The 19,910-nt window shown below is 37.5% G+C and overlaps 1 protein-coding gene across 1 annotated transcript; it reads left to right on the top strand.

Annotated features, from left to right (window-relative positions):
• Positions 1 to 17,410: 17,410 nt before the first annotated feature.
• LOC149266888 (uncharacterized) lies at positions 17,411 to 19,682 on the top strand. The gene is made up of 3 exons (XM_089409481.1): positions 17,411 to 17,608; positions 17,733 to 17,905; positions 19,281 to 19,682. Exons 1-3 carry the CDS (start codon positions 17,494 to 17,496, stop codon positions 19,680 to 19,682), a joined length of 690 nt encoding a protein of 229 aa, XP_089265607.1. The 5' UTR covers positions 17,411 to 17,493.
• The last annotated feature ends 228 nt before the right edge of the window (positions 19,683 to 19,910 follow it).

The following is a 19,910-nucleotide window of genomic DNA, read 5'->3' as shown; positions in this document are numbered from 1 at the left end:
TGTTATTCTTGAGCTCATTACCAGAAAGTTCGAATGGTTTGGTAATGGCCATTAGTAATTCTGTTTCTGGATCTAGTACTTTAAAGTTTGATGATGTTGTTGGTGATATGCTTAGCGAGGAAACGCGACGGAAAAGCTCCGGTGAGACATCGGGAAATGCTTTGAGTGCAGAGTCTAGAGGAAGAAAAATGGAAAGAGGAAAGAGCTCAGGATATCGCAGTAAATCAAGGAAAGGCAGATCCAAGTCCAGATCGGGAATAGTGTGCTGGAAATGTGGAAAGAAAGGACACCTAAAGAAAGACTGTAGATCTCGGAAGGGAAAAGAAGGAGATGCACAGCAAGAAAACAATCATGAAGCAAATGTGACAGGTGAGATGTTACAAGATGCTTTGATTCTTTCTTTCAAAAATATTACTGGTTCCTGGGTGGTAGATTCAGGGGCTTCATTCCATGCCACACCTGATAAGAAATACTTTCATGACTATGTTCAAGGAGATTTTGGACAAGTTCGTCTGGGTGATGATAAACCCTGTAAAATCGTTGGAATGGGTAAGGTTCTTGTAAAACAGCAGAATGGAAACCAATGGCTATTAAAGGAGGTAAGGCATGTTCCAGATCTAAAGAAAAATCTGATTTCAACAAGGTAGTTAGGGGGTGAAGGTTGTGTGACAACTTTCACAGATAAAGCTTGGAAGGTCACTAAAGGAGCCTTGGTAATAGCAAAAGGAAAAAAGGTTGGTACATTGTATTTATGAGATGGTATTTCTAACTCTGTTAATGCTTTAACTTCCAAAGGAGTAGATGCAGCATTATGGCATCATAGGCTCGGACACATGAGTGAAAAGGGGATGAAGATTCTTCACTCAAGGAATTTGTTGTCGAGTTTGAAGAATGTTGATTTGGACTTCTGTGAGAATTGCATTTATGGAAAACAGAAGAGAGTCAGATTTCTCAGAGTTGGGAAAGAAAAGAAGAATGAAAAATTAGAGCTTGTGCATCCAGATGTATGGGGACCTTCTCAGGTATCATCTCTCGGTGGCTCTCGTTATTATGTTACTTTTATTGATGATGCAACTAGAAAAACTTTGATTTATTGTATTAAGAATAAATCTGATGTATTTGATACTTTCAAGAAATGGAAAGCTTTGGCTGAGATTGAGATAGGAAAGAAATTGAAGTGTCTTAGATCAGACAATGGAGGTGAATATTGCAGCAAAGAGTTTGATAGGTACTATTCAGAGCATGGAATTCACAGAGAGAAGACAGTTCCAAGAAAACCACAAGAAAATGGTGTGTCAGAAAGGATGAACAGAACAATCATGGAGCGTGCAAGGTGCATGAGATTGCATGCAGGATTTCCTTTACAGTTTTGGGCAGATGCTGTAGGTACTGTTGTTTATCTAATAAACAGAGGGCCTTCAAGTTCCTTAGATGGTGGTGTTCCAGAGGAAGCATGGACAGGTAAAAAGGTAAACTACTCTATTTTAAAGCCTTTTGGTTGTGAGGCCTTTGTGCATATTGATAAAGAAAATAGAACAAAGCTTGAGGCAAAGTCAAAGAAATGTACCTTTATTGGATATGGTGTTAATGATTTTGGTTATCGCTTATATGATTACGAAAATCACAAAATCATTAGGAGCAAAGATGTAATATTCAATGAAAAGGTATTGTATAAGAATCAGTTGCAGTAAAAGAAACAGGAAAAGGAAAACAATGAATATGCAGTTCTTGATGAAATCACTGAAAAAGTAAAGGTGCCTGAAAATAATAATAATCAACAACCACAACAACAGCAACCAGCACAACAACAACAGGCACCCCAAACACATGAAAGTGGTGTTAGAAGATCTACCAGGATAAGTAGACCCCCTGAATGATACTCTCCTTCATTATATTATTTATTGTTGACTGATTCTGGTGAACCCGAATGTTATGAAGAAGCAATGCAGGTTGAAAGCAAGAAGAAGTGGGAGGTAGCCATGGAAGAAGAGATGGACTCCTTACATAACCAGACTTGGGATTTAGTCAGGTTGCCTATAGGAAAAACTAAATTGAAGAATAAATGGGTTTACAGGCTGAAGGAAGAAGATGGAGGAAAACATAGGTATAAAGCTAGACTTGTGGTGAAGGGGTTTGCACAGAAGAAAGGTATTGATTTTGATGAAATATTTTCTCCTGTTGTTAAAATGACTTCAATCAGAACTATTTTAAGTCTTGTAGCAGCTGAAGATTTGCATCTTCAGCAGTTAGATGTAATGACATCCTTTCTCCATGGGGATTTGGAGGAAGAGATATATATGCAGCAGCCACAAGGATATGAGGTGAAAGGGAAGGAGAAACCAGTGTGTAGGTTGAAGAAGAGCTTGTATGGCTTAAAACAGGCTCCAAGGCAGTGGTATCTAAAATTTGACAAGTTTATGTCTGAACAAGGTTATACTAGATGTCACTCTGATCATTGTGTTTATTTGAAAAAGCAAAATGATGGCAGCTATATTATATTGTTATTTTATGTAGATGACATGCTTGTTGCAGGATCTAACATGCAAGAAATAAATCTGCTCAAAAGAAAATTGGCAAATTCATTTGCAATGAAGGATTTGGGAGCTGCAAAATAAATCCTTAGTATGAGAATAACTAGAGACAGTAAAAATCGTAAATTAACATTGTCTCAGAATGAGTACATACAAAAGGTGTTGAAAAGATTTAACATGCACAATGCAAAACCAGTTAGTACACCTTTTGCTAGCCATTTCAAACTTAGCAAGGAAATGTGCCCAAAAACCCAAGAAGACATGGATTATATGTCTAAAGTTCCATATGCATCAGCAGTTGGAAGCTTAATGTATGCAATGGTCTGCACAAGGTCTGATATTACACATGCAGTGGGAGTTGTAAGCAGGTACATGAACAGTCCAGGAAAGGAACATTGGATGGTAGTGAAATGGATTCTCAGATATTTGAAAGGTACCACAAATCAAGCATTATTCCTTGGTGGTTCAAACATCTCCCTACAAGGATATGTTGATGCAGATATGGCAAGTGACAGAGATAACAGGAGGAGCACTATAGGATATGTATTTACTGTTGGAGGAAAATCTTCCAGTTGGGTTTCAAAAATCCAAAGTGTTGTTGCACTTTCAACAATAGAAGCAGAGTATGTTGCTGCTACAGAGGCTAGTAAAGAAATGATTTGGTTACAAAGGTTTATGGGTGAATTGGGTAAGGAGCATGATATGGGCACGTTATACAATGATAGCCAAAGTGCCATTCATCTTGCAAAGAACTCAACATTTCATTCCAGGACTAAACGCATACAACTCAAGTACCATTTCATACAATCAGTGTTGGAAGATGGAGAGTTGAAGCTGGAAAAGATACACACTAGCCAGAATCCTGCAGATGCGCTAACAAAAGTTGTAACCAGGGAGAAACTGAGAATATGCTCAGTTTCAATTGGTCTTCAAGGATGACGATGAAGATGAGAAATAGCCAGGTCCAAAGAGGAGTCATTGTCCAGCAAATGGAGCAGCGGTGGAGTTGCTGCAATCAGTCTCCTAGTGGGAGATTGTTGGGTGTGGAGCCTGATTATCTTCTATATTCAAAGGTATCGCCACATTGGACCCCAGTTCGAAATGGCGGCAGCAACGCCGCCCGTAAAATATTCACTGTAGGGGGGGTCCAGGGGGGGCGGCTGCGACCTTTGGGAGCCCCCCCCTAGTGGGGGGTTTCGGGGCAATGCCCCCGAAGCTAAAAACAGCTATAAATTTTCCTTGTAAAAGTATAGTAATTTCTAGTCAATCTGGGTCATTCATTAGGCAGATGATCTGACGGTAGAACTTATGTTTAGTTTAGGGTTTTTTGCCCTAGAAGGCAACCCCTCTCTTTGTATGAGGGCATTGTATTTTAGGATGTGTGATAGATGTGTATTCTGTGAGTGGGAAAGAGAGAGGTGAGATTGTGAGAGAAAACAGAGGATACTACAACGGATCTGCTGTAGGTTGTGTCTCTTCATTTTGCTGGATAATAGAAAGGAAGGACTGGCTGTTCGGGGTGGACGTAGCCCAAACTGGGTGAACCACGTATATCTGTGTCTCTCTTGTTTTATGCGCTTTCTATGTTTATATTTATGCAATATTTTATGTGTTCCATTGCTCCATAATATATAATTTTCTAACGTTTTGTCGATATAATAACATGGATCCTGGTGAGAAACCTCATATTTTAAGATTTCTTACTCAAGCTGAAGAAATATTAATAACATGTGTCAAACCTGTTTTGCAAGTGACACATTCTCAAGGTGGGTAATATAAGTATAGTGGCCACACAATTAGCTTTCCTCAATATATTTCTACAATTGTACAAAGTCTTCCCCGACATGTTGAATATATTTCCTTTCTAATTGTGAGGATACATGCCACTAAATCTATATATTATTAATGTTATGTCAAAATATCTCGAGTGATGGTTACATTTCTTTTCAAAATCCATCAGGATCAATATTATCGAGATGTTGTAATTGACTATGATTCAGTGAATCGTTTTCCCGAAAGATCAACATATGTCTCGTCTAGGCTTAAATTTGTTGATTGTGATATTGAAGAATATGAGATCAATGAAACTAATAATGAAGGGTTTCCTATTGAGCATTTTCCCTCTCATCCTTCTTCTTTTGTTGCTTTCTTGTCAAATGAACAAAGAGAAGTGGAATAAATTAGAGCATGTCTTGATAATATTGATTCTTCACATGTTCAAGAAATGGATTGGCCTAATATTGTAACCTCTCCAGTGAATGAATCTAATATAGATATGGCATTCCCAACATTGTTCCCCAAAATTGGTGATGTCGATTGGTTGCAACCACATATTTGTAGTGTTGAAATTGATGAGTATTCATTGCATCTTCTTAAATAATATGATCAGATATTTGGAATCCATCCTCTCTTTCGATATTACCTATTGAACATGATAATGTGACATTGGAGCCAGGAAACTATTGCAGTTTTTGTAAAGAAGAATTTGCATGATAACTCACCTACAACAATTGAAGAGTTGTGTCACCAACTTTTTGATCTACAAGATAATAAGTTGGATTAGCATCTTATGTAGTTTGGTTCTTCTTTGAGAGGTACAAGGGCATACTGGAATAAGTTTCGGGTTGAACTGACTGACATGATTACTAAGTTGGGATGTCCATCTTTATTTTTTACTTTGAGTGCAGCTGACACAAAGTGGCTAGTTTTACATAACCTCATGCCCATACATTCACATTCTCATTCCTTAAATGAGCATCATATGAAAATTGATAATTTTATCCAGTACCTCGATATTGTTGCCACATTTATGCACAATAGATTCAATATATTTTGAGAGGAAGTTATCCAAAAATATCTTAAAGCTAAAGACTTTTGGTACAGGTTTGTGTTTTTGAATTTATTTTCTATACTTTTTCAATTGTTTATTATGATTCTATTTATATTGTTTGTAGTAACTATATCTTCATTTTCTTCAGATCTGAGTGTTATCACATAGGTTCAACACATATCCATGGTTTCCTATGGATGCAAGGTGTTCCTAACATGGAAATAATTGATTGGTCAAATGCTTATGATGTACAAGTTGCAAAGAGATTCTTTGACTAGTATGTAACTGCATGGAATCCACGTGACATACATCATCACAACATAATGGTTCCAAGAAGCCTCAATGATAGCCCTTACCTATTGAATATTGATCAAGTTTCTCTTGCAATCCTCATAATGATTATGAATAATTGTTAAACCATGTCCAAAGGCACACAAAGTGTACTGTAGATTCTTTTTTGCGCAAAAAAGGAACTATTCTCACATGTCGGTACAATGCTCCATGGGATCTTAGTGATGAATCAACATTGTTCATAGATGATCAAGGAGGAAAGAAATACGAACCAAGAAGAAATGATGATAGGCTCAATGTACATAAAATTTACCTTCTAATAATGTGGCGTGCAAATGTTTATTACCAACCAATTCTTTCTCAGTATGCTATCTTGAAATATATTGTTAAGTATGCATACAAAGTAGAAAAAGGGTCTGAAAGTTATCGTCATATGTTAACTAGAATTTCAAATTATATTGGTTCTGAGGATCATGCATTATGTGCATACAAAAGGTTTCTTACAGAAATGATTGTTGACCGTGACATTGGAGCACAAGAAATGTGACATATGTTGCTTAAGCTACCTCTTGTTGTTTGTAGTCAGAAATTTATTTCCTTAAATGTTGGAAGAAAGGTTTTCAGGAAAATCTCAAGGGATGGTCTGCAATGTTCATCTGAGAATACTGTTGTTCAACATTACCAGAAGATACCTTTTATCCTTGAACTTCTGTCTTTGATAGAAACAACAACACCTTGGACATTTGATAGCAAGCGTAAACAAGATCCATGGAATCCTAGAGATGTTCATGCTATTATTCGGGTTTGGCCACGATTTTATTCTATTCCTAGTGAGGCTTGAGAAGAATGTGAAGCCTTTTGTTGGACATAATTTATCTTGTACAAACCATTTCATGATATTCTTATAGAATTTTGCCTTTCATATGAAATTATTATTGAAAATTCGATGAATTTCCTATATCAAGCATGGCATGTTGATCGAAATCCATCAACTATCGACAATATTGAAGATGAGGAAGATGGTTATTTTGCTAATCATGAAATATCTCTTGAACCTGATTTTCAAGTATGGAAGATTTTCTCTCACTTGGTTCGACCGAATGATGTGAATTTTTATGATATTCACGCCCTTGGTTGAAGGGACTTTGATATATCATTTGAATGGAAAAGTACAACTATTTCTGATGATGTTGCAGAAGAAGATATTAATTTTATAATTAATGCACAATCAAGGGGTGATATTGTTGACCTTTCAAATAGAACATTTGCATCTCCATATTCATTGGCAGAAAAACAATGACTTACTTTTGAAATCGTTTTAAGGCACCTTGCTAAATATGAGAGTCGTGAAGCTCTTCTTATGATTTCTTAGGGAACTACAGGAAATGTGAAGTCTTTTCTTATCCATTGTATTTTTGAAGATCTTTCTAATTTTTCAAGAAATGGAATAAGTCTGTTGCTTCTTCTTTCGCCAACATGAATAACTACTTTTAATATACATGCAAAATTAATACACTGGGATGTAAAAAAATCCAATTAAAGATATGCAACTACTACAGGTGCAGTTACTAGCAGCATTCCAAAAATAAATGAGGCATTTTCGATATATATTGATTGATGAAATGAGTTTTCTTGGATCAAGGTTATTCAAGCAAACAAATAATCGATTACAAGAATAATTTCGAGAGAAAAAGAATTGTCCTTTTGGTGGCAAATACATCATCCTTGTGGGTGACATTCGCCAACTACCTCCTGTGAGAGATAAGCCTTTGTATGCAGGTAATACAACAGGGAAAGCCTTGTGGAAAAAATTCAACATTGTTGTCACTATTCACACAATCTTTCGCCAAAAAGGGAATAATGAGAAACAATATTCTTTTCGTACAGTCCTCAATAACATAATAAATGTAAAACATGTTCTTGAAGATTGGGAGTTTCTTATGTCACGGGCTGATATGAGGTTGCATCCTAGATAAAGTGATTTATTTAATGCAGTAGTTCACATGTTTCCAACAAATAATTTGGTCTCCTTCCAACAAATAATTTTCTCTTTATTTAATGCATTACTTCACATGTTATCCAAATGCACAATGTATTGCGTAGCATTCAAGGCATTCAAAAATCATTAGCGTTGATGATGATCAATTGGACCATGAAGTTTTGTTGTGTCGTGGTCAACGTGTTATGTTGACATGTAATTTGTGGGTTGAAGTTGGCTTGGTGAATGGTGCACTTGGTTATGTGAAGGATATATTCTATACACCTACCTCTAAGCCACCTCAGCTTCCAATGTTGAAAACTATTTTTTTTTATAAGTATGTTGGTGTTTCATTTGATGCAAGAAATTTAAACATTGTGTCTATCACAGCAGTGATAAGACGAAATCGAAAGAAAATTCCTTTGAAGATGGCATGGGCTCTAACAATCCACAAGTTATAGGGATTGACTTTAGAATGGGCATCAGTTGATATCGGGAATAAAGAGCAGCAAGGCCTAACCTTCACAACCATATCAAGAGTGAAATCAATAGATGATTTATGCATTGCACCTCCTTTATGTTTTCAGTGTTATGCCAAGATGAAAGATAGTGGATATGTTACAATAAGGAAGAAATACGATGAGCAATTGAAGTCCATACCTCTATGATATACAACTAATAATATTGTGACCTGTTTATATAGAATGTTTTTTGAATTTCTTTTATTGTCCTCTTTGTTTATTTTAAATATAATAATCATTTTCATATATTAATGAGATTAATACATTCATAATATCATAGTAATATTTTAGAAAGTTGTTTACATCATTTTTCATGTTGTTCAATTTAGTTTTTTTTTAAGTGGCTATTGTTTCTTGTTTACAATGAACCATTCAAACATAAACAATTAGTTATATGAACCAATCATTCAAAACCAATTTTGCAATTGGTTCATATTGATATTAATATTGTGAATTCATATTATATCATGGAATACAAAACTACGGGCTAAATGCTTTTAATATTAATATTACCAATGATATCCAATATTAATGAAATATTTGGTCATCATACAAAAAATAACCAATATTAATATTGGTAATTAGTATGTTTATTAATATATCTATTACTAATTACTATTGATATTGATATGAATATTGCTATGAATATTAATGATTGTTGATGAGAACTTTAGGAGTGTTGTGTGACTTGTTTGAGGATCCAATGTTTCGTGTGAACACTTCACCCATCTTCACAACAGGAAGTAAACTAATGATAGGAAGATAGGAAGAGTGCATCACAAGAATATATACAAAATGACGGAATTAGTCATTAGAGATAGTATAGTAATTTCGAGTACCACAATAGAGAGAGAAAAAATATTCATTTAAAATTAAAATTAAATAATATTATAATTCAAAGATTGGTTAGTTGAATTAAAATATTTGAAATTAGAAATATAAAGAAATAAAAAGATTAAAATGAATAAATTAAAAATTAAAATTATCTTTTTTTATGTTATATTTTATATTTTTGATTGGTCAAAATTCCAAAAAGTGGATAAGCATTAGAGTTAGACGTATTATTATTTTGTTAATTATGTCATAAGCATAGCTAGTTAATTATAAGTTTTAAGGTAAAATTTTATAAATAAATAAATCAAAATGGAATGAAATAGAATTACAATATATAATATGATTGGAGATAGTCAAAGGTCAAAAGGTCAATAATTGGAAAGAGATATAAAAAAATGATTAAAACGAGTGATCCAAAACTTGAGAAATTAAAATTATTTTTAAGGATCAAGAGATTAACATTATTTTATTATTTTCTCTCAAAAAATGAAAGCAAATATTATGAACAAATCCCATGGGAAAATACCATAGTAACTGCCATAGATAAATTTTATCATTTTGACCACACCATGAAAAAGAATATTATAGGCTAACTGATGCAGGCGCATCAAGACCATTCTGATTTGTAAATATGGGGTAAAAAAGGGGGGCGTGATAAATTTTAATATTTTGTTATTTTAAATAAAATAGGAAGTGGAGATTATGTAAATATTCTTTTCTAAATAAAAGGATATGAGGGAAATAGTTTAGGAGCAAAACTTGGGATAGAATTTCTATGTTTTTCAGTTAAAATTAGGATAAGAGGGAGAATAAAGCTTCATGCTTTAAATCATTATGGGAAAAAGGAAAAAGCCTACTTTTGTAAAAGATAAGGATCAAAATGCCTATCTTTGATCATAAAACAAAAGGCAGAAAATCTCTCAAGGGGAGAGGAAAGAGCGCCTTGAGCATATTTTTAAGGAAGAAACCTATGAGCTCCGAAGGATTCAATTCAAGCCTCTGTGTAATGTATATACCCATATGAAAAATTGTGGAATAAAAGTGTGTGTTGGAATGGTTCGTTTTGGTCCCTCATGCGCAATCATTGTGCGTTTATAATTGAATTAGTTTTCTTGCGTGATGACATACAACTTTAATCTATGGTTGCGCACATGCCTCTGGTTCCCCAAGATTATTACCTCTATTTTATAATTGAATGATATACCTGCAAATTTATTATCACTGTTTGTCCATATACCAGTGCCAGAGACTTTGGAATTGTCTCTAAGAGATTTTACAGAGTGGTATTATGATGCGTAGCCTCTACGTTAAAATCGAATGTTGAAGCCCATGCCAAGCTGAATGGCATAAACCTGTTATTATGTGCTCAATTTATAAATCGTGGCTGTGACAACTATAATTTCAATTGCGTAAGTGGCTGGAGGAGTGGTAATCCTTGGAGATGGCAATGTATGCGGTTGAGAGGTGTAACGCTATGTCACATAGCGTATCTATATGTATGTATTATGATGTATAAATCCGCCGCGGCGTAAAAAGGTGGGTATACATATATTTTGCCGAGTCTAAGGGTCCGTGAGTTCATAAAACAACAGGTCTGTGTTAATTACATTTATGTGGATTGAACATTATGAGGAGCGGAGATATATAACTGTCCGTCCATAGTATTGAACCTTTGCCCATAATAAAGGCTCGCATGTAATCATAGTCGACGATTTATATAGATATATATATTGTCTGCGTATTATATGTGTAGGTTTAATAATCAATTGAAGATTCGTTATGCCTGTTGGATGTTTAATTGCCGAGGAACATATTGGTATAACAAGGTTCTATAAATCTGTTGTGCGTATGCTCAAATTACAACCCGTGACAGTTATATATATATATATATATATATATATATATATGCCTTCGGTTGCGTAGAGGGTTGGGAATTAGTGGATGTAGAAGATACATGTGGCTGATAAATTATGCCAGTTGGCTCTTCCTTAAGTGCTTCCAGGAAGAGCGTTGTTTGTAGGAAAACTGATAGTGAGTTTCTTAAAAGGGATGAGACATCAGTTTAATGTATGATGCGCCAGATGTCGCAGAAGAAAGGAAAGTTGACCCAAATATTGAAGAGCTTGCTGGAAGATTGGAGAGACTGTCTCTAAAGCCTGCATCCCCACCATCATTAGTGGTATCAGAGCCATCAACTGGCGTTGAACTGAATCTCAGGAGAAGAAGAAGGATGGCTTTCAGAGTTGGAAGAGGACGAGGATGTGGTGGAAGAGGACGACCTGCTACAAATGCTGAACTAATGGCAACCATAGAAGAGCTGCGAACTAGAGTGGATGCATTAACTTCAGATAGAAATATAGATGATGGAGATGTCAGTGAGCCCGAAATTGAAGCTGTTGAAGAAGAGGAAGCTGTAGAGGTTACTCCTGAGATGAAGTTCTTTCAGTCAGTGTTGAAGTCCACAGCCAGGCCATGGAACCAGTTAGTACCGATATACCAAGGAGGATTAAATCCAGAAGAATTGATCGACTGGATTAACAGCATGGAGAAATTCTTTGATTACGAAGAAACAGAAGATGAGAAGAAAGTCAAGTTTGCCGTCACCAAGTTAAAAGGCCATGCAGCACTCTGGTGGGATGGCGTGTAGGCGGAAAGGAAGAGACTTGGTAAGCAGCCAATCAAGAACTGGAGCCGAATGGTAGCAAAGTTAAGAGGTAAGTTCTTGCGCAGTAATTATCAGCAAACATTGTTTAGACAAATGCAAAATCTTAGATAGAGAGCTTTAACAGTAAAAGAGTATACAGAAGAGTTTTATAAAATAAGCATAAGAGATGGTGAAGCCCAAGACACAGATGAGAAGGTGGCTAGATACATGAATGGCCTTAGAATGGACATTCAGGATGAGATCACTTTGTTGTCTCCTAAAACAGTATAGGAAGCTTATCAGCTGGCGCTGAAAGCTGAGGAAAAACTCATAAGGAAGCAGTCTGCCAGAGGGAAAGAGACTTTCAGAGGAAAAGGAAGTCAAGGTGGTAGAGGAGGATCTACAGCACCTAAAGAAGGAGCTAGCAGTAGCTCAACCCAGCATGCGCCTAGAGAAGGTGATGCAGGAGGCAGAGGGAGTTTTTCCAGAGGAAGAGGAGGCAGAGGAGGAGGCAGAGAGATAAGATGTTACAGATGTAACAAGCTGGGACACAGAGCTTTTGAGTGCCCAGAGAATGCAGACATAAAGCAGAGGAATGCAATTGTTGCTCTAGCTGAAGAAGAAGCACCAGCAGTAGTGGTAACAGAAGAAGAAGATGCACCAGAAAGAGGAGAATCTCTGGTGGTTAATAAAGTCTTACTTAAGCCAATGAAGGAGGTGGCTGCTGAACCGCCACAAAGGAAAGCTTTATTCAAGAAAGTGTGCAAAGTCCAAGGGAAATGTTGCCAGATGGTTATTGATAGTGGCAGCACTGACAATTTGGTCTCTACAGAAGTAGTGGAGAAATTGAAGCTGAAGACAACCAAGCATCCAACACCGTATAAGGTGTCATGGTTACAAAAGGGACATCAACTGTTGGTAAGTGAACAATGTGAGGTGGAATTTCAAGTGGGCAAGTACAAAGACAAAATTGTTTGTGATGTGATGCCTATGGACGTGTGTCACATATTGCTTGGAAGGCCTTGACAATATGACAGAGGAGCCATACATGACGGGAAGAGAAACACCTACGAGTTTGCGAAGGATGGTATCAATCATACATTGGTGCCTCTGCAAGAAGAAGTGAGTCGGGACAGAAGACTAATTCAAGAACTCTGTTATTTGGAAAAAAGGAATACCTGGAGCAGATGATAACTATGCCGTTGAGTCGTGAAGAGGAGATCATTGATGATTTCTTGAGTTATTGGGTAAAGCCAGACCCGCTGGATAATGTAGCTGATACTTTTGATGTGGTTACAGGAGCTGAGGAGGATATGCAATCTTGTGAAGCCGCTACAGCACAAGAAGAAGTCCTTATGGATGCAGAAGAAGTAGATCAGTCTGTAGCACGGACAAGTGAAGCAACAGTTGAGACTGTTGAACTCTGTGATTTTCAAACTGACAGTTTATGTGTGAATGCAGGGACTATAAGTGATGATGAAATGCTGCAACAATGCCATAGAGAAATTGCATTGTTAGAGTACTGGTTGGAAAATCCAAGATATGACAGAGAGATTGCAAGTGAAAAAGTTCAATACAAGGGACAAGAGCAAGAAAGCATCATGGATAGTGTCAAGAATTCGGATCAGCATGCTGATATGCTGGCAGAAGAGAAGGACAAAGCAGAGCAACCACTTGAATTATGGCCAAAAGGAGATAAGGCCCAGGAGCCTTATGTTTTTAATTTTAACATGTGTTTTGTGAATGCAGGTAGTGTCACCGGTGCTGAGAAACACTTGACTCAGTTGAACAGTCAAATGAAAGGAAAAGAAGTTCTCTATTCCCGAAGACAAGAGGGAGTGGATGATCGGGTGGCAGTCAGAACAGAGACCAGCATAGGAGTAAGAAATCAACAACTAGGAGATTTATTGGACCAAGAGATTGAAAGCATCAGAAAGCTGATGATTACAGTATCCTGGAAGAGGCCAACACCAGCAAACCAAAGGAGAAACAACAAGAAAAAGACAGAAGAAGACTACGAGAGTGCAGCTAGCGGAGCAAGGCAGCATAAGATATGGAAACCTGGAGAAAGACAGCAAGCAATAGCACATGATGACTTGCAGCACAAGATATGGGATCCAGGCATACATAGATCCAAACACATGATCAGGGGATCATGATTAATTTTAAGGTTGGGTGTATGATGCAGGAGCATCAAGACCATTCTGATTTGTAAATATGTGGTAAAAAGGGGGGTGTGATAATTTTTAATATTTTGTTATTTTAATAAAATAGGAAGTGGGGATTATGTAAATATTCTTTTTCTAAATAAAAGGATATGAGGGAAATAGTTTAGGAGCAAAATTTGGGATAGAATTTCTATGTTTTTCAGTTAAAATTAGGATAAGAGGGAGAATAAAGCTTCACGCTTTAAATCATTATGGGAAAAAGGAAAAAAGCCTGCTTTTGTAAAAGATAAGGATCAAAATGCCTATCTTTGATCATAAAACAAAAGGCAGAAAATCTCTCAAGGGGAGACGAAAGAGCGCCTTGAGCATATTTTTAAGGAAGAAACCTATGCGCTCCGAAGGATTCAATTCAAGCCTCTGTGTAATGTATATACTCATATGAAAAACTGTGGAATAAAAGTGTGTGTTGGAATGGTTCGTTTTGGTCCCTCATGCGCAATCATTGTGCGTTCATAATTGAATTAGTTTTCTTGCGTGATGACATACAGCTTTAATTTATGGTTGCGCACATGCCTCTGGTTCTCCAAGATTATTACCTCTGTTTTATAATTGAATGATATACCTGCAAATTTATTATCACTGTTTGTCCATATACCGGCGCCAGAGACTTTGGAATTGTCTGTAAGAGATTTTACAGAGTGGTATTACGATGCGTAGCCTCTGCGTTAAAATCGAATGTTGAAGCCCATGCCAAGCTGAATGGCATAAACCTGTTATTATGTGCTCAATTTATAAATCGTGGCTGTGACAACTATAATTTCAATTGCGTAAGTGGCTGGAGGCGTGGTAATCCTTGGAGATGGCAATGTATGCGGTTGAGAGGTGTAACGCTATGTCACATAGCGTATCTATATGTATGTATTATGAGGTATAAATCCGCCGCGGCGTAACAAGGTGAGTCTACATATATTTTGCTGAGTCTAAGGGTCCGTGAGTTCATAAAACAGCAGGTCTGTGTTAATTACATTTATGTGGATTGAACATTATGAGGAGCGGAGATATATAACTGTCCGTCCATAGTATTGAACCTTTGCCCATAATAAAGGCTCGCATGTAATCATAGCCGGCGATTTATATAGATATATATATTGTCTGCGTATTATATGCGTAGGTTTAATAATCAATTGAAGATTCGTTATGCCTGTTGGATGTTTAATTGCCGAGGAAGATATTGGTATAACAAGGTTCTATAAATCTGTTGTGCGTATGCTCAAATTACAACCCGTGACAGTTATATATATATATATATATGCCTTCGGTTGCGTAGAGGGTTGGGAATTAGTGGATGTAGCAGATACATGTGGCCGATAAATTATGCCAATTGGCTCTTCCTTAAGCGCTTCCAGGAAGAGCGTTGTTTGTAGGAAAACTGATAGTGAGTTTCTTAAAAGGGATGAGACATCAGTTTAATGTATGATGCGCCAGATGTCGCAGAAGAAAGGAAAGTTGACCCAAATACTGAAGAGCTTGCTGGAAGATTGGAGAGACTGTCTCTAAAGCCTGCATCCCCGCCATCACTAACAATTCTAAAATTAACTGATTGAAAATGCCTATGTGGACTTACAATCCTTACAAAATACATAATGTGATTGTTTATTGGTATGTCTTAGTGGCTTACAATAACTCATATGAACATAAATACTTTTGCATATTGATGCAGTTTGTCTCGAGGCATAGTCTAATAAACTTTATTTTCATTTTTCTCTAAAATTTATACTCGGCATATTTTTCTTCTTCTTACTACTAATTTTTACTTTCATATTGTTTTTTAATATTTTCTCGTATTTTTGGTCTTCTTGTACCTTAGCTATTATTAATTTAGATTTTCCATGAATTTCCATAAAATCAAAAACAACATATTCATTTTCTTATTTTTTTTCCAATTCGACGTCATCTTTAACAATTCAAATAGTTGTATTTATTGTTTTTGTTCATTCTTTGGGCATTTTTTGACTATTTGCTTTTATCTGTATCATACTTATACTTTGCAAGTCATTCCTTGAGAAACAAGGGAGGCTGCGAGGCAGCAAGTCCCTGCATAAGGTTCAGCCTGCATTTCTGGGTTTCAGCATGCATTTCTGGGTTGACAGAACAAGGAGAACAAGTAGCAGAACAAAACAAGCAGAACAAGTAGCATGAATAGAAAATCAATACATTAAGTTCAGCCTCCATTCAGCCTACATTAAGTTCAGCCTCCATTCAGCCTCACAACAAGATGAAGGGAAGCGCCCACAGATATTTGTTCATGTGTCTGGAAGGCGTGATATTTATGAATCTTTAATTGAAACGAGGAGGCAGGGAGGAGAATAGCGTACCTTAGAATTAGAATATCTGTTGTGGTAGATTGAAGATTGACTAAGTGGAATCGTAAAATAATGCAGTCAATGCCTTAATGAGAGAAAGTTATTAGAAACAAAGCAAACTGGGGAAAGAAGGAAGCATAAATGAAGCATTATTTAATAGCACTGTCTTTGGTTCCTCCGCCTTACAATACTATACAAAGGGAACGTATTAAATTGGGCCAACTAGTGGCAGAACTAATTTATCTATGACTAAATGGACGTGCAAGGATATAGTTCGATAATAACTATACAACTTTTGCGTGTTAGGGATGGATTTGTAGTAAAGAAGGCCATAGTTTGAGTGACCCCTCCATAGTGCATTAGGCCCCTGGGACGTACCCTATAGTCCCTGGTCCCCCTTATGGGTTCCCTTCTAAGGAGTCCCTGCAGTAGTCCCTGGGTCTACTGTGTCATAAGCCCCTGATATATGTTGGTTGATTAGTATTAACCAACCCTCCTTGCCTCTGGTAGTTCTTCCTAGTAATCTGAACCCGCTGCTTTAAAGAATCTGTGGCTATTCGGTATCGATAAAAACCTTCATTTGAGCTGTCGACGTGCAGAACTCCTCAGCTTCACCCTCACAATCCAGTAAATAGAGAAGTCCTATATGGCGGTGATAGTAACCAATACTAGGTTCTTCGGTACCAATACAATGTTCCAAATCATTATGCAATTGGCTCAATACAAAAACGTTGGCTCAATAAAGCATTCATTACGTTGCATTTAGTCGTTCTTTATCGTATAGCATTTTTATGCAGAGCGTAGAACAAATTTTATGGCATAACGCTTTCTAAAGGAGAGCTATCTCTGTGCTTACATAGTAGAACAAATTTTATGGCATAACGCTTTTTAAAGGAGAGCTATCTCTGTGCTTACATATTAGAACATTGTTGGTACGTATTAGAACAATATGCAATATTGTTGACAAGTGCTGCAATCAATATGTTATATGGAACAATGTGAAACTAACACTACGGAACGACATCAAGAATGAGGACGATAGTTAATGCAAGAATGTTTCATAACCCAATAATGTTGCTTTGGAACAAATATGTCGAGAATGCATAACGCAAGAAGGAAACTTTAAGTTATTAGAAGAATGCATTTAAGTGTCTCGCCAACCTACACGTGTTCAACCATGTGGCAGCACACCACCTCACCGCTACCATCTTCTATACCCCATTCCCCACATGCAAGAGCTATTCGACCTGATCCACAGCCATAGCTGCCAACAAATTATGTGAGATTTGAGGGAAGAGTCTGCAAATGAGTTCATGATCGCGATCGTTTAAATATGAGGGAAGCAGTCAGCTTCAAGAATCAGTTGGGCAGGGTGAAGTTTTCATGGCCGCCTCGCATCCCCAGGAGGACCATCACCACCGCTTTCGTCTCTACACTCAGTGTTGCAGGTAACTTATATGAGTTTTTTTTACAAGTTAATTCATTAACTGTGCAGACCTGGGATGGCTAGTCTTCGGTCATGAGCCCTTCGCGTCCAAACTCGAACCCGTGACCTCTGCTTTAACTGTGCAGGCCTGGGATGGCTAGTCTTCGGTCATGAGCCCTTCGCGTCCAAACTCGAACCCGTGACCTCTGCTGTAAAGAAGATGATGAGGGGAGGAAGGGTTCCAACAGTACCGACAGAGAATAATGAACGGGTAATACCTGTCGATCCAAAATGGTCGAAGACTCTTTGCCATTTCCAGGTATTGTTTGCACAACCTTCGACCTCTACAACCTTCGACCTCTTTTTGCCATCTGCCTTTTCATTTCACGAGGATTTCTGAGAAAGGAACCGCCTTAAGTGATCCTCCTAAAATAGTAGAACAATGGCCAGGGTTTAACAGGCCATTTAACAATGGCATTATAGGGTAGCACGGTGGGTTATGAGAATTCAAATAGCCATGGCATCCGGCCTGATCGCTTACCGATGAACTGGCCAAACCGTCATCTAGGGCGGCCTTGCCAGTCACAGGGTGGAACAATTTTTGTTTGTTTTCTGTATTTCCTGAGCAAATTTTACTTGTATTTTGATTTTCCCAGTTTTGTCCCTGTTTTTGCCCATCTGCAAACAAGTAAGAGAAAAGATAAGTAAAATGCAATATGTGAATAAGAGAGTGTATTGTTCAATGTAAAACTACAAAACATTTAATAAAGCAAGAAAGTAAGAATCTATGAGGCGTACAAAACACGTGATGTAGCTGCTGCCTAATGCTCCCATGCTCCTATCTCTTCCTGCTGCCTCGTGGCTCTCGGATAGCAGAGCACTTTTAAGGGCTCAATCCTGTCCCCATTGAGTTCCTTGAGAAAATTAGTAGGCAATCCGAGGCTTTGGGAGATGAGGTTCTCGATAAATTCCACCATCTTAGATAGGAATATCATCAGCTTCTCTATTACAATCCTGCATAAGCAAGTCATGATATCAAATTAATGACTTCCCTATCAGTTCATGATATCAAATTAATGACTTCCCTATCAGTTGGCCTATACGAATATGAAGAACAATGTTTGAAATAATAATCGATAGCTATGCTGGTTTTGCTACCCTAACTGAGGCAATTCCTCCAGAAAAGCGTTGCACGCTGATCGGCCAGCACCGTAGTATAGATTCTCGTATGAATCCCATCTACCCGGTGGATACAAATTGTAATCCATCACGGGAATCTCCAAGTTATCACCTCCGGGGGCCCGTGCTCTGGCCTTCATCTTCCTGCGAGCTCCTCGTCAACAACCGTAAAATCCATGCTGCGTAATTCCAATAATCAGACAGAGAAACACAAGGGCATAGTCGACAAAGAGGCCTCTAATACATTAACAGAAAAACACAAATGCGTACTCGACAAAGGCGCCTCAGGTCGATTAATCTATGAGGCGTACCAAATTAATCAATTACTTCAGCCTGTAGGATAATTAATTCTTGATATTGATCTCTCTCTGTCACAGGCTCTTTGCACAACAGTAGAACTGCATAATAAGATTTTTTCTGAAAATTGAATTCTATGTAGCGTGTCGGATGGATTTACCTGTTTAAGTTTCAACATGTATGCTTTAACTTTCAACATGTATGCTTTCATAATGCAGGGCAGTAGACGCGCTGGTGGCCTCAATTCCTCAATTCGGGCAGTAGATGCGCTGGTGGCCTCAATTCCTCGAACAGTAATTCCTCTGGCGCTGGTGGCCTCAATTCCTCGAACAGTAATTCCTCCAACAGCCCAGAGGAGTACAAGAGGAGTACAGCCAAACGGTGAAATTCCTCCAACAGCCCAGAGGAGTACAAGAGGAGTACAGCCAAACGGTGAACTTCGCACAGTAATTCCTCCAACAGCTCGCAGGAGTACAAGAGGAGTACAGCCAAACGGTGAACTTCGCACAAAGGTCAGAATTTGGTGCTTTCAACTGCTTCTTCGACTGTACAATCAACCGAAGAAATTAGATCTACCGGTGCCTCTCGATCTGGATCTGAACCTGGAGGAGAGGATATGAATCTGGTGGTGGAGATACTGGCTCCGTTGCTTATTTCTTTGTGGCTTATACTGAAGCCTTTGTTAGTTCTGCATCATCCACCTGTAACACATGCATACACACTTGTAACTAATCTGCGTACACACTTGTAAGCAAATGCGCAAACTAATGATACTATGCGCAAACTAATGAACTAATGATGTCTCAAACTTTTGATGTCTCAAATTAATGTTAACATTAGTTACCTAG

Source organism: Pinus tabuliformis, chromosome 6 (genome assembly GCF_031772625.1).
Source record: "Pinus tabuliformis cultivar Carrire ecotype Pingquan chromosome 6, CPIR1, whole genome shotgun sequence".
Lineage (NCBI taxonomy): Eukaryota > Viridiplantae > Streptophyta > Pinopsida > Pinales > Pinaceae > Pinus > Pinus tabuliformis.
Note: the sequence above shows the minus strand (reverse complement) of the source record. Positions and strands in the feature narration are given on the sequence as shown.

What these genes read in the sequence shown, in the direction of transcription:
- LOC149266888 (XM_089409481.1), top strand. Translation starts at nt 17,494, where the DNA reads ATGAGGGAAGCAGTCAGCTTCAAGAATCAGTTGGGCAGGGTGAAGTTT. An exon ending in CTCTACACTCAGTGTTGCAG is followed by an intron (nt 17,609 to 17,732) that starts GTAACTTATATG and finishes TTAACTGTGCAG; the next exon opens with GCCTGGGATGGCTAGTCTTC. An exon ending in AGACTCTTTGCCATTTCCAG is followed by an intron (nt 17,906 to 19,280) that starts GTATTGTTTGCA and finishes TTCATAATGCAG; the next exon opens with GGCAGTAGACGCGCTGGTGG.